Below are 14,281 nucleotides of genomic sequence, written 5' to 3'. Positions count from 1 at the left end.
ACAAGCCAATAGGAACAGTGCATAGTGTAATAAATTGGACCATGGCTGACGCATGTGACAAAAGAAAGACCTGACAGCTGTGAGAGTGGTGGAAGGCAGATATAATCATGCCAGAATGGTGACATTCCTAAGAACTGAAAAAGATTACCTCGGGTCTGTTAGAGACACGGGTAACCTTTAAAAATCCCCTTTCTAGTGAAATGGGGAAGAGAGAAGAAACAAGCAGAAGCGGGGAGAAAAGGCGGACAACTGTTGTCCTCCCTGTAGAGGAAATATTGAGTTTACTTCCTTTTTGTGATGTCCTGGCCAGCAGAAGCCAGCATAACAAATCAGTGCTCAGGCGCAGGGAAGCAGATGTATTTCTTTTGCATGGCGGGGATTTTTGCTTACAAAATCTACTTGGGCCAACCCTGAAGCCCAGTGAACAAAATTAAGAATTAAAAACCTCCACAGCAGGACTGATCTACTCCAGTTCCCTGCTTCCAGCTACTGGCCAGAGGGAGAAACACTGTGGTTGACAGAGAATCATAGGCTGGAATGGACTTTGAGAGATCTTCTAGTCCTGCTCCCTGCATACGTGGCAGAGCTAATTTTTATGTAGACCACTCCTGATAGGTGCTTGTCTAACCTGTTCTTAAATATCTCCAGTGATGGAGATTCCACAACCTCCTGAGATAATTTATTCCAGTGTTTAACCACCCTGGCAGTTAGGAAGTTTTTCCTGATGTCCAGCCTAAACCTCTCTTGCTGCAATGTAAGACCATTGCTTCTGGTCCTTACCTCAGAGATTGAGGAAAATAATTTTTCTTCCTCCTTCTTGTATCACCCTTTTATGTACCTGCAAACAGTTATCACTTGGAATGGAAGAATCCCAAGCATTGTCATAGGCTGGGGACCGACTGACTAAGCAGCAGTACAGCAGAAAGGGACCTAGGGGTTATGGTGGATGAAAGGCTGGATATGAGTCACCAGTGTGCCCTTGAAGCCAAGAAGGCTAACAGCATGTTACGGTACCTTAGGAGGAGCATTGCAAACAGATCTAGAGAAGTGGTTGTTCCCCTCTATTCAGCACTGGTGAGGCCACATCTGGAATATTGTGTTCAGTTTTGGGCCCACCAGTATAAAAAAGATGTGGATGTGCTGGAGCAGGTTCAGGGAAGGGCAACAAAAATGATTAAGGGGCTGGAGCACATGACCTATGAGGAGAAGCTGAGGGATTTGGGCTTATTTAGTTTACAGAAGAGAAGACTGAGAGGTGATTTAATAGCAGCCTTCAACTTCCTGAAGGGGAGCTCTAAAAAGGATGGAGAGAATCTGTTCTCAGTGGCGACAGATGGCAGAGCAAGGAGCAATGGTCTGAAGTTATAGACTGACAGGAGTAGGTTGAATGTTAGGAAAAACTACTTCACCAGGAGGGTGGTGAAACACTGGAATGTGTTGCCTAGAGAGGTGGTGGAATCTCCATCCCTATAGGTTTTTAAGTCCCGGCTTAACAAAGTCCTGCCTGGGATGACTTAGTTGGGGTTCATCCTCCTTGTAGCAGGGGGCTGGATTCGATGACATCCTGAGGTCCCTTCCAGCCCTAGGAGTCTATGATCTTGTCCCCTCCCAGTCTTCTTTTTTCCAGATTAAACAAATGCAATTTTTAAAATCTTCCCTCGCTGCAAAAGAGGTGTCTGGATACCAGTGTCATGGTATAATATCACAGAACAGCTGACCTATTCTATTTCTTATTTTATTTTAAAGCTCTTTAAGGGCAGCTGCTGCTTAGTACTAATTGAAACCTCTTCTTGAGCTAAGTGACTCCTTTCTGAGTGGCAACAAAAGAGGGGTTGGGGGAGGCAATGACATTCTGAGCTAGGCATAATAGGTGTGCCCAGAGAACCGAGCACCATATCATTGTGAGGGTTTGATAACCCCAGCATGGCTAAAACACCAGGCTGAACCTGAGCACCCAACCAACACTGAGAGCAGGTTTTGAAAGAACCCACACTGCCCACATTCTGCTTGGAAAACACCCCTTGTGTCTAAGGGCCCAAATCTCATAGGAGTCCTTTGAAAAGTCCCTCACTCGTGACTTGCCCAGACCAGAGTTTGTCAGTGGCAAAGGCAGGATCAGAACTTGTGCTTAGTCCTGTGCTCCTGCCCACACAGCCTCCTACAGCTCTTGGTGGGTGAGGAACCCAAACATTCAGTGGATCTAAGCTCATTCAATCCTTGCCTGCAGGGAAAAGGACTTTCAGGGAGAAATCCCTTCCCTGCTTTTCTAAAGCGAGCAGATGCATTGTAAGCTACTCGCTCCTTCCTCTGGAGCAGGGATTCTGAACCTATGGGTCAGGACACAAACATGGGTCTCCATTAGATTTTCTAAGGGTTGCTGGCTGGGTGGCTCCAAGCCACTTGTGGCTCTTAAAGGAGCCGTTTGCAGTTCTGCTGCCACTCCCTCCTCTGGCTCCCAGTCCCTGCCCTGTCGCTTTGAAACAGAATTCTATTTAATCAGTTTAATGGCTGGCAGGAGGAATCCAGCCATTAAACCAATTAAATTGAGACCCATTTCAGTGTGGCAGGGCAGGCAACTGCCCCGCCGCAGGTTGGAAAAGGGAATAGGAGGGCTGGGAGGAGCCACACAGAGGAGGCAGCAGCAGCGGCCTAGGGTGGGGCAGGGTGCCTGAGAGAGGTTTAAGCCTGGGGATGCCAGGGGAGGGCACAGGAGGGCTAAAAGCCAGCCAGGGCTCTGCACCCCAGCCAGCATGCCTAAAAATCAGGCTGAACCTGAGCACTCCCAGCCGCAAAGTCACCCCTGCCCCACCCACAGCTGGCACTGCCAGCCAGGACTATGTGCCCCAGCTGGCTCCCAGCAGCAGGGCTGCCAGGGTCCCTGCCCCCTGCCCAGGTTTTTTAAATTCTAATGTGGGACAGGCAGCCCTGGCTGGGGATCCTACAAGTGGGGCTGCCTGTCCCACATTAGTCTTTCATAAACCTAGCAGCCTTAGCTGAGAGGGGTTTAAGCTGGGGGTGAGAGAGTGCTTTTTTCCCATGGGAGAAACTTCTCTCCCCCATTTTTGAATTGTGTTGGCTGTGTGTACACTAGCACCCGCTTTCGAAAGGGGGATGCTAATGAGACACTTTGGGTTATGCTAATGAGGTGCTGCAATGACAAAGCAGTGCCTCATTAGCATAATGGGAGCCATGGCACTTCGAAAGTGCCGTTTTTGATCGCGTGCAGCTTGTCTACACGGGGTCCTTTTCAAAAGGACCCTGCACACTTCGAAATCCCCTTATTCCTAAAACCAAATAAGATTTTGATGTTTGCAGGGTCCTTTTGAAGTGCCTCATTGGCATATGTGTTGTGAACAAGACACGAGAAGTCATTCTTCTGCTCTACTCTGTGCTGGTTAGGCCTCAGCTGGAGTACTGTGTCCAGTTCTGGGCACCGCAGTTCAAAAAAGATGTGGAGAAACTAGACAGGGTCCAGAAAAGAGCAACAAGAATGATTAAAGGTCTAGAGAATGTGACCTATGAAAAAAGGTTGAAAGAATTGGGCTTGTTTAGTTTGGAAAAGAGAAGATTGAGGGGAGACATGATAGCGGTTTACAGGTATCTAAAAGGGTGTCATAGGGAGGAAGGAGAAAACTTGTTCTTCTTGGCCTCTGAGGATAGAACAAGAGGCAACGGGCTTACACTGCAGCAAGGGAGGTTTAGGTTGGACATTAGGAAAAAGTTCCTAACTGTCAGGGTGGTCAAACAGTGGAATAAATTGCCAAGGGAGGTTGTGGAATCTCCATCGCTGGAGGCATTTGAGAACAGGTTAGATAAATGTGTATCAGGGATGGTGTAGATAGTACTTGGTTCTGCCATTGAGGCAGGGGGCTGGACTCAATGGACTCTCAAGGTCCCTTCCGGTCCTAGTGTTCTATGACTCTGATTCTATATCCCAAAGTGTCTCATTAGCATCTCGCTTTCGAAAGCAGGGGGGCTAGTGTAGACACAGCCCTTGGGTCACAAAGGCTATGTCTACACGTGAAGCCAACATCGAAATAGCTTATTTCGATGTAGCAACATCAACATAGGTTATTTCGATGAATAACGTCTACACGTCCTCCAGAGCTGGCAACGTCGATGTTCAACTTCAACGTTGCGCGGCACCACATCGAAATAGGCGCTGCGAGGGTATGTCTACACGCCAAAGTAGCACACATCGAAATAAGGGTGCCAGGCACAGCTGCAGACAGGGTCACAGGGCGGACTCAACAGCAAGCCGCTCCCTTAAAGGGCCCCTCCCAGACACAGTTGCACTAAACAACACAAGATCCACAGAGCCGACAACTGGTTGCAGACCCTGTGCCTGCAGCATGGATCCCCAGCTGCCGCAGCAGCAGCCAGAAGCCCTGGGCTAAGGGCTGCTGCCCATGGTGACCATAGAGCCCCGCAGGGGCTGGAGAGAGAGCATCTCTCAACCCCCCAGCTGATGGCCGCCATGGAGGACCCGGCAATTTCGACATTGCGGGACGCGGATCGTCTACACGGTCCCTACTTCGACGTTGAACATCGAAGTAGGGCGCTATTCCGATCCCCTCATGAGGTTAGCGACTTCGACGTCTCGCCGCCTAACGTCGAAGTTAACTTCGAAATAGCGCCCGACGCATGTAGCCGCGACGGGCGCTATTTCGAAGTTAGTGCCGCTACTTCGAAGTAGCGTGCACGTGTAGACACAGCTAAAGTCTTCCTGAATTATCAAAATGGGTCCCTGTCTCGAAAAGGTTGGCAACCGCTGCTCTGGAGCATCCACCCTTACTCTGGTGTGTGGGTGAGCAGGGAACTGGATGGAACCATTGGTCTGCCACAGCCTGGCAGTTCTTATCTCCTATAGAGGCAGGCAGCACCAGCCCCTGGTTGAGGCACTAGCTGCCAAGCTGAGCCCTTCTCAGCTGGAAGTCACTGTTACGCATGTCACGACTAGTGTGTGGTTTCTGTGCTGACAAAGCATCCCTCAAGGCTGCTGTTGTCTTTTTCCAGCTTTCTCAAAGCTGCTGCCAGCCAGGAAAGCCCAGACATCAGATGGAACATGCAAAGCTCAACCAGCCAGCTCTCCTGCTCCTTTTGCTTAGCTTGCTACCAGTTCTCCTTGATGTCTCACTCATGGACACCCCTGAAGCTCTACTGCCCTTTGGTCCTGACCCAGACACTCCCCCATACTGCATTGCTGCCTCTGAGCCACAAAGCATTGCCAATGTAGCTTGTTCCTGAGCTGCAGCAAGGGACTCTGGGTTGTCCTAAACAACAAGAAGTCCTGTGGCACCTTATAGACTAAGAGATACTTTGGAGCATAAGCTTTAGTGGGCAAAGTCCTGCTTTGCCAGATGCATCTGATGAAGCCGGTCTTTGCCCACAAAAGCTTATGCTCCAAAATAGCTGGTAGTCTATAAGGTGCCATGGGACTTCTTATTGTTTCTAAAAATACAGACAAACACAGCTACCTCTCTGATACTGGGTTGTCCTAGTTCAAGTCGCAAAGTGGTCGTAGTTCACTATGGATTAAGTTACAGAGGAACCCAGGCCACTTTCCTTCTGAATGAGAATATCCACACAGGAGCTAAATGCATTTGAACTAATGAGCTTTAACTTCATACCTTGCATTAATTCACCTTCGCTTTCCTGAGCGTCCCTGTGTAGAGACACCTTGCCCAGGATGGCTTTCAGGAGTTCCTCAGCTTCCCCACAAAGTGGAAGCCGGCTCTGTTCCTTTCTGGAACTCCAGAGGAAGCCTCTCTCATTTAGTTGGCATGGAAGTGTAGGTTTAGATGAGTCTAAACACACAGGTTGACTTTGTTTTACCTCCTTTTCTCTACTGCTTTGTTCCATGTACTAATAAAAAGAGTGGGGGAGACTTCTGCTGGTGAGAGAGGCCCAATGAATTTGTTGTATAAAGGCTATGGGTCACTAGAACACCAATTCCCAAGGGGAGAGACACAGGACTCCAGTCAGACCTGCAGGGTGAGGGCAGTTGTACCCAGATCCCAGTCCAAGAATGGGAGAACTGCGAGGTGTCAGTCAAAGCCACACCCTTGAGAGGGAGTGCTCAGAGAGACCAGAAAGGGGACCAAGGTGCTGCTCACCCTGCACCCGGGACACACACTGCAATCACCCTCCTGGTGAAGTAGTTTTTTCCTAATATCCAGTCTACACCTCTCCCTCTTCAACTTCAGACCACTACTCCTTGTTCTGACATCTGAGACCGCTGAGAACAGTTTCTCTCCATCCTCTTTAGAGCTCCTCTACAAGAAGTTGAAGGCTGCTATTAAATTACCCCTCAGTCTTCTGTAAACTAAATAAGCCCAAATCCCTCAGCCTCTCCTCATAGGTCTTGTGCTCCAGCCCCTTAATCTTTTTTGTTGCCCTTCCCTGAACCTGATCCAGCACATCCACATCCTTTTTATACTGAGGGGCCCAAAACTGAACACAGTATTCCAGATGTGGCCTCACCAGTGTCGAATAGAGGGGAACAACCACTTCTCTAGATCTGTTCGCAATGCTCCTCCTAATGCAGCCCAATATGCCATTTGCCTTCTTGGCTACAAGGGCACACTGTTGACTCATGTCCAGCCTTTCATCCATCATAACCTCTAGGTCCCTTTCTGCTGTACTGCTGCTTAGCAAGTTGGTCCCCAGCCTATAACAATGCTTGGGATTCTTCCATCCCAAGTGCAAGACTCTACACTTCTTGTTGAACTGCATCAAATTTCTTTTGGCCCAATGCTCCAATTTATCCAGGTCTGGATAAATTTATCTGGATCCTTTCTCTACCCTCCAACATATCTGCCTCTCCCCCAGCTTAGTGTCATCTGCAGACTTGCTGAGGATGCAATCCAGTTCCTCATCCAGTTCATTAATAAAGATGTTGAACAACACCGGCCCCAGAACCGAGCCATGCGGCTCTCCACTTCAAACCGACCGCCATCCAGATAGTGAGCCATTGACCACTACCATTTGGGCCCTACCATCAAGCCAGCTTTCTATCCATCTTATAGTCCATGTATCCAATCCATACTTCCTTAACTTATGGGCAAGAATGCTGTGGAAGACTGTATCAAAAGCTTTGCTGAAGTCAAGTTATATCACATCCACTGACTTGCCCATGTCCACAGAGCCTGTTACCTCGTCATAGAAGTTAATCAGATCTGTGGATGACAAGCACTATGTAAGAGCTAATAATGAATTGTAATAATAGTCACCACTACTATTCAGCAACATTAATATTCCTTCACCTCATCTGTCCATCACTGTCATATGTACAGCAGTAGCTCAAAGCTGGTCACCGCTGCACACACTCCTTGCACAGAGGACACTGAGCAGAGATCAGATGGTAAAGTCATTCAGTCGCCACTGCCCCAGGGGCAGATTGGAACCAGTAGCCTCAATAGGAAAGGCTCCTTATCCCATCCCTCTGCCTTCCTGCTCTTTGTCTGACAGGCCTCCTGCAGTGAGGGGTGGAAACAGCCAACCACAAAGAATCCAACCTCTAGGACCAAACTGCTATTGAATACTCTATCAATACCTCTCTAGCCTTACTGTACGTCGCCTTCCATTCAAAGGGCCTGATCCTGCTCTCACTTAAGTCAATGGCAAAGCCCCCTATTCCAGATGCTCATTTGTGCTACGGTGCTCTGACACTGCCCTGGCAATGTAATTATACCTGCTCGCATGTCAAGGCCCCTCTTACATTGCCAGGGTGGAGTGAAGGAGTCCTAGTGTGCAGATCAGCATCCGGCCCTCCACACATTAGCGTACGTCCCTGGGCAAGCAAGCAGCTATTGTTTAAGGCAGATCTCCATGTGGCTTGCAGACATGAACATTTGGTAATTCAGACCTGGAGAAATATCATGGTCAATCATTTTTTCTCACTGTCTAAGCTTTAGACAAGGAGCCTATCATTTTTATCTAGGTCTCAGGTTACCAGCATGCCATTTATTCCAGCACGTACATTCGTACAATACAACCAATTTATAGTGCAGGACAATCCAATCTGAATCAGTGCACAGCAATGCCAGGAGGCCACCAGGTCAGCTCTCCCCCCCACCACCCCTCCACACTAATGACAAGAGTATCTCAAGTAGGGCAGAGAGACTTATACCAGCTCTGTGGGGCTGCTACCTCCTTCCCAAAGCCAGCCCTCCCTTAGTATGCCTGTAATAACCACCTGGTGCACCTGGGCCAGACCAGAGCTCATCTCTCTCCAATCTGCAGTGACATCTAGCAAGCTGAAGCCTCACTGAACACACACAGAAACTAGAGAGGAGGAAGAACTATTCGATCACAACCCCCACATGCGGTTCTCAGTCACCCGGGGGCTCCTCTCCCTCCGTTGGGCAGCTGTCCCATGCTCTGACAGGTCTGACCTGAAGAAGAGCTCTGGACAAGCTCCCAAGCTCGTTTCTCTCCCTCTCCAACTGTATTTGGTCCAGGACAAAACCTTGCTTCACACACCTGGTCTCGCTGAGATCCCCTTTGAGGCATTTCCCTGGGCATGTCCTCCCCCTAGGGAGCAATGTTCTTCCTCAGCCCCCACAGCAGTACACACCTATCTGCCCCATGGCCCAGCTGCCCAGGGGCCCCAAGCTCTCAGCTGTACTTATGTTCCAAAGGGCTTGTTGGACAGTTGTGCCCGAGGCAGTCTGGAAGAGTGCTCCAGCCAGGGGCCCAGGAGCATGGGTTCCCTGGTCCCTGCGGCCATGTTTGGGTTTGGTCCCTTGCCTGCCCGGTGAGCCCCACTTATATGCCTGTGGATCAGAACAGGACTGACAAGGGCCAAGCCACGTAGCAGCTTGCGGTTTTTCCCACCATTGGACAAGCCGCAGGGGTTATTTCCCTCCTTTGGAGCAGCCTTGAGGATGGCCATTCCCTGTCACCTGCACAGCTGCCTCACTCAGCCCTCGACACCAGAATTTTGCCATTGAGAGGAAAAGGCACAAAGGAAACATTCTGCCCCCTCTCCCACCACCCTAGGGTCAGCCCTGCAAGTCCCCCTTTGGGGTGTGTGCGGGTATAGGGAGTGACATGCCAGCAGCATCAGGGGATCCCGTTAGCTTCCCTCAGCCCTGACTGAACCCCCGTTAGCGTGCAAGCATCTGCACGGACCACCTACCTTTGAACATGAATCTTCCTTTGTCTCTGAATAGGCACCCAAGGGCTGGCTTTTCCCCTCACTTTTCTCTCCTGACACTGGCGCAGTGTGGCTGCCTCAGAGCTTCTGCTTTTCTTCCTCTTTCTCCCTTTTTTCTCTCCCCCACTAGATGTTTCAGATAAGCAGGGATGCTGCTGCCGCTGCTGCTGCTGCCATGGTCATATCACGTGACCTGCATATTAAACATCCCTGCAGAATCTCCCCCACGCTCTCCCTCCCTCCCCTCCTAGGATCCAAAGCTTCATCCCAGCTGCTGCAAGACTCTGACAGGATTGGTGGGCAGGGGAGGGTGTGCTTGCTGCTGGGGACGGGAGAAGCTGTGATGAATGGATTAGATGTGCTCTGAATATGCCTCCCCCCGGCCATACACACACTCCTTCCCTCCCTCCTCTCCTTCCCTATTCCCAGGAGGTGTTCAAAGGCTTCTGTCCATGGAGCATCGCTAGCCACAGCCACTTGCTTATGCAGAGAGATGTAAACCTTTGGCTGGCTGCTGAAGGGGTTGCACCAGCTGAGGACTGAGAGCAGCTTGGGGGACTCTAAGCATTTGGGGGGGGTCATTCCCAAGGCCTGACTCCCATCTCACCTGCTCCAGGGAAATCAGGAGAGACTGTATTGAGGCCAATCAGGCCTCCAGCCTGGTGGCGTTCAAAGCATTTCCCCGGGTAACGCAGTCTCAGGATTTCTGGTTGCTGAGGAGAGGCAGAGTGGGCCAAGCTCCATGAGGAAGGAGGGGAGAGGGAAGCAGTGTCTGTAAGCTAACTTTTGTGCGCCAGAGCAAGGAGATGTGTGTCTTTGTGTCACTCTGCATACACTGCATCTCTCCAAGTGCCTGTAGGCATCTGTGTCTGTACAGGCCTTTGTGCACATGTCACTGTGCATCTACGCATGTGCCTGAAGAGAGGTATCTGTATGGATGTGATCAGGGCATATCTCTGTGGGGGATGATGGGTTGTGATCTCTGTTGTCTTCCTCCTGGTGTAATCCTGTGAAAAACCTGCCTGATTCTCTACTCTCCTGTGGTTCTGTGTGCTGCGCCAGTGACACGCCAGGCCAAAAACTGACACCCACCGTTGGGACAGGGGTCAGCTGTTTGGCACAGAACGGCAGAACAATTCTATGCCATTGCTCCTTGCAGCTTCTGACAAAAGGAAGTGTCGGGGCAGAGCTGAAGTAGGAGTGAGTGTGGGATCACTGCTCTCCCCTCTTTTGCAGCTACAGAACCACAGGCAGGCCAAGTATAAGTTAGAATAGCCCCGAGGTTGCTCTAAGATATGCTGGGGTTGCACCCCCACCGCCCCCAGTGACCAAACATGGTGCTGTAAGTCCACCCGGCCTCTGTTTCCCCTCATTCAAGTTTTCTGTCTCTCCCAAGGATTCATGTCTTAGCCCCCAAGCTAAGTCACACTCAGAGCTCAGTCCCCTTCTGGGGAAAAAAATATCCAAACAAAAGGCCCAAACAAACTAAAGATTCTTCCACCCTCTCAGGCTCTTCTTCAGCCCACCACCAGGCTCAGCTCCCAGTCCCTTCTGGGCTACCTATACGTCTCTCTGGCTCTGGGAGAGAGCCCTGACTTCCAGCCTCGCTCCCTTGATTCTCCCTCACTGTCTGAGTGCCTTGGTACCACCTTTCTCTCTCCCCTCCTCTGCACTAGAACACTGGCTCTGAGGCCAGGCCAGGCCAAGCTACTATCTCGGGGTTCTTTGAGACCAGGGGTCAACAATCCAGCCCATCAGTGTAATTTGCTGATGGGCAGTGCGACATTTTGTTTATGTTGACATTCCACAGGTCCAGCCCCTTACAACTCCCAGGCCGCGTCTACACGTGCACGCTACTTCGAAGTAGCGGCGCCAACTTCGAAATAGCGCCCGTCACGGCTACACGTGTTGGGCGCTATTTCGAAGTTGAAATCGACGTTAGGCGGTGAGACGTCGAAGTCGCTAACCCCATGAGGGGATGGGAATAGCGCCCTACTTCGAAGTTGAACATCGAAGTAGGGCACGTGTAGACGATCCGCGTCCCACAACATCGAAATAGTGGGGTCCGCCATGGCGGCCATCAGCTGAGGGGTTGAGAGATGCTCTCTCTCCAGCCCCGGCGGGGCTCTATGGTCACCGTGTGCAGCAGCCCTTAGCCCAGGGCTTCTGGCTGCTGCTGCTGCAGCTGGGGATCCATGCTGCATGCACAGGGTCTGCAACCAGTTGTCGGCTCTGTGGATCTTGTGTTGTTTAGTGCAACTGTGTCTGGGAGGGGACCTTTAAGGGAGCAGCTTGCTGTTGAGTCTGCCCTGTGACCCTGTCTGCAGCTGTTCCTGGCACCCTTATTTCGATGTGTGCTACTTTGGCGTGTAGACGTTCCCTTGCAGCGCCTATTTCGATGTGGGGCTGCCCAACGTCGAAGTTGAACGTCGACGTTGCCAGCCCTGGAGGATGTGTAGATGTTATTCATCGAAATAGCCTATTTCGATGTCGCTACATCGAAATAAGCTATTTGGATGTAGCGTGCACGTGTAGACGTAGCCCCATTGGCCAGGAATGGGGAACTGTGGCCAATGGCAGCTGCAGGGAGCCATGCCTGCAGATGGTCAACTTAAAACATCTCGCAGCCCACCAGAGAGTTATGGTGACAGCCTGCGGGTAGAAGGTTGCTGACCCCTGTTCCAGACTCTTCCACAGAAGCCCAACTTGCCTCCCTGTTTTCTAAAGGGAACTATCTTAGCTCTTTTATGAGGCTAAGTGTTTAAGGCAGTCACCTGACCCCATTTAGTCCAGCCCCCTTAAGCTGGGATATAGCTTGTGAAGGCAGAGGCCAGGGTCTCTGAACAGGACTGGCTGGCCCAGGATTCTTGTCCTTTAAAGGAACAGGCCACCTGCCACAGATCGTCTCAGGAAACGCAAAGGTGTCATTGCTCTGTACTGTGGCCCTATGACCTGCACAGGGATGGAGGAACCATGGTCCAGGTCGGGGGGGTGAAAAGTGGAGGTCACACACTATCAAATCAGAAGGGCTGCGCTGTACAGTGACGGTGCTCAGGAGCAAACCGCTGTGCCAGAACCAGGCCCTTTGTGTCTGTCAAATAGAAGTCCAGGAGTGCAAACACACAGATGGACAATAAGTCTCTAAATTCCACTTTCGGAATATGATGCCCATCCACCTATTTATGGTGCACCTGGCAACATGATATTTAGGCACCAAGGACAAGATTAAGGAAACCAATGTTGTCTGGGAGGGCCGTACCCTCCAATCCTCCCAGGATCTGTGTCACTTTCGCACGTGGGCTTATCCTGCTGGTTATCTGCAGGGGAAGCATTGCCAAGCTGCTCTGCCATCACTGCCTGAGGGCAGTCTGCTCAGGAGTTTGAAACCTAGCCACGAAGGCTTATGGTGATCACTGGTGGCAGAGAATTCCACAGCAGACAGCCTTCCCCTGAGAATGCCCCAGACATCACCTGGGGCTCCATCAGTTGCTGCTGAGACAGGAGATAGCCCACTGAGCACTCCAGAGAATTCTCCTGCCTGAATAAAGGGGGAATTCACCACATTGAATCTGAAAAAGAACCAGCTGTGTTTTGCCTTCAGAGCCACACACCTGCCGCAGTGGCAATAGCTAGACCCTGTGCCGTTGTGACTTCCCAGAATGGGCAGGCTGGGCACACCACAGCACCGGCCCATAGGATGCCAGGCAGGGTTGGCCAGGTTAGTTTTTGTTTTTGTTTTTAAAGCTCCTTTTTTAAAATGTAAAAAGAAAAAAAGAAAATTAGATGCCACTTTCTATTCAGGGAACATATAGAAATTGCTTTAAAACAATTGCTAAATATTTTCATCAATTATTACCTAGTCTAACATATTAATATAATAGAAATATATGAAGATACAACATGTCATAGAACTAGAGGGGACCTTGGGAGGTCATTGAGTCCAGTTCCCCACCCTCTTGGCAGGAGCAAGTGCCATTCCTGACAGAATTTTTTTTTTTTTACTTTATTTGCCCCAGACCCCTAAATGACCCCCTCAGGGATTGAGCTCACAAGCCTGAATTAAGCAGGCTCATAATCAAACCACTGAGCTACCCCTTCCCACTAACAGACCTTGCTACACTAGCTGGCTAGACTAGATAACCATTTATAATAACATCTGATGTTCCAGTAACCATCTATGACACACAACACAGCTATTTGCACCAATCTTACAACACCTATTACTCATGTATTAACCCTTTCCATACTCTTTATAGATGACGAACTATTAAGATGATGACGCATGACTGCAAATGCGAAGAAGAAAAATTGCCTCCCTCAACCCCAGATGAAATAATGCTCCATCAAGAATAGCAGCTAGCTGGGACTTCACCTCAGGAAACGGCATGATGGGAGAATGGGACCACATGAAAGACGAAACCTCAGGGCTAAACCCTCATTCATGTTTCTACCTCCATTGCACAGCCTGTTTCAGGACAAAACTCCCAAACTCAGCCCTGTCCAACTGCCCTCTTTGCACTTACATGCTTGTCCAGCCGTGTCCATCCCAGGAGAAAAGACGGTATCTGCAGCAGAAAGTCGGTCCTGCAGAGCCGACCCTGCACACTTCTCCAGAGGGAGACTTGGCATATTCCCACGTCCGAGTGGCTCTGGGGGGATTCCCTCAGTAGCCACGTGGCCCTCTTGGCCAGCTGCTGTCACAGAGGAGTGCTTGGGCTGTTTCCCTCTCACTTGGGGATGTGACAGAAGAGGAAGTAGGGCAGCACGGGCCAAACATCCCTGGAAATCTGGACCAGAGGGAAGTGATGTGGTGGGCATTTCTGCTGCAGGGTACGCAGCACTGCTTTGCCCATCACGCCAGGTATTTGTTTGCTCCTCCGTGCAGCCAAGGGACACTCTTGGGGGTGAAGTTTGCACTCCAGGTGATGGCTGCAGATTTGACAAGGACAGCTCCCCTCCTCCTGGTCCTCCCTTCCCCAGTGGAGCCTGGAGTTCTCTCCTTGCAGAGGCTGGTGGGAGCAGTCGCCGGTCAGGTGGAGATGCACAGCCGCTCCGACGAAGAGTGAATGAGATGGAGCTCAGCTTCCTTGAAGCCAGACCATTGGCCACAGTCCACGGGAG

General features: G+C 50.5%; 1 protein-coding gene across 1 annotated transcript in view; it reads right to left on the bottom strand.

Annotated features, from left to right (window-relative positions):
• The window catches only part of SEPTIN3 (septin 3), a 33,711-nt gene extending 19,844 nt beyond the window's left edge, over positions 1 to 13,867 (bottom strand). The window contains exon 1 of the mRNA XM_074983921.1: positions 13,684 to 13,867. Coding sequence (XP_074840022.1) covers positions 13,684 to 13,789 — 106 coding nt within the window. The 5' untranslated portion in view covers positions 13,790 to 13,867. The remainder of the gene's footprint in view (positions 1 to 13,683) is intronic.
• Positions 13,868 to 14,281: the final 414 nt, after the last annotated feature.

Source organism: Carettochelys insculpta, chromosome 1 (genome assembly GCF_033958435.1).
Source record: "Carettochelys insculpta isolate YL-2023 chromosome 1, ASM3395843v1, whole genome shotgun sequence".
In the NCBI taxonomy this organism is placed as follows: domain Eukaryota; kingdom Metazoa; phylum Chordata; order Testudines; family Carettochelyidae; genus Carettochelys; species Carettochelys insculpta.
Note: the sequence above shows the minus strand (reverse complement) of the source record. Positions and strands in the feature narration are given on the sequence as shown.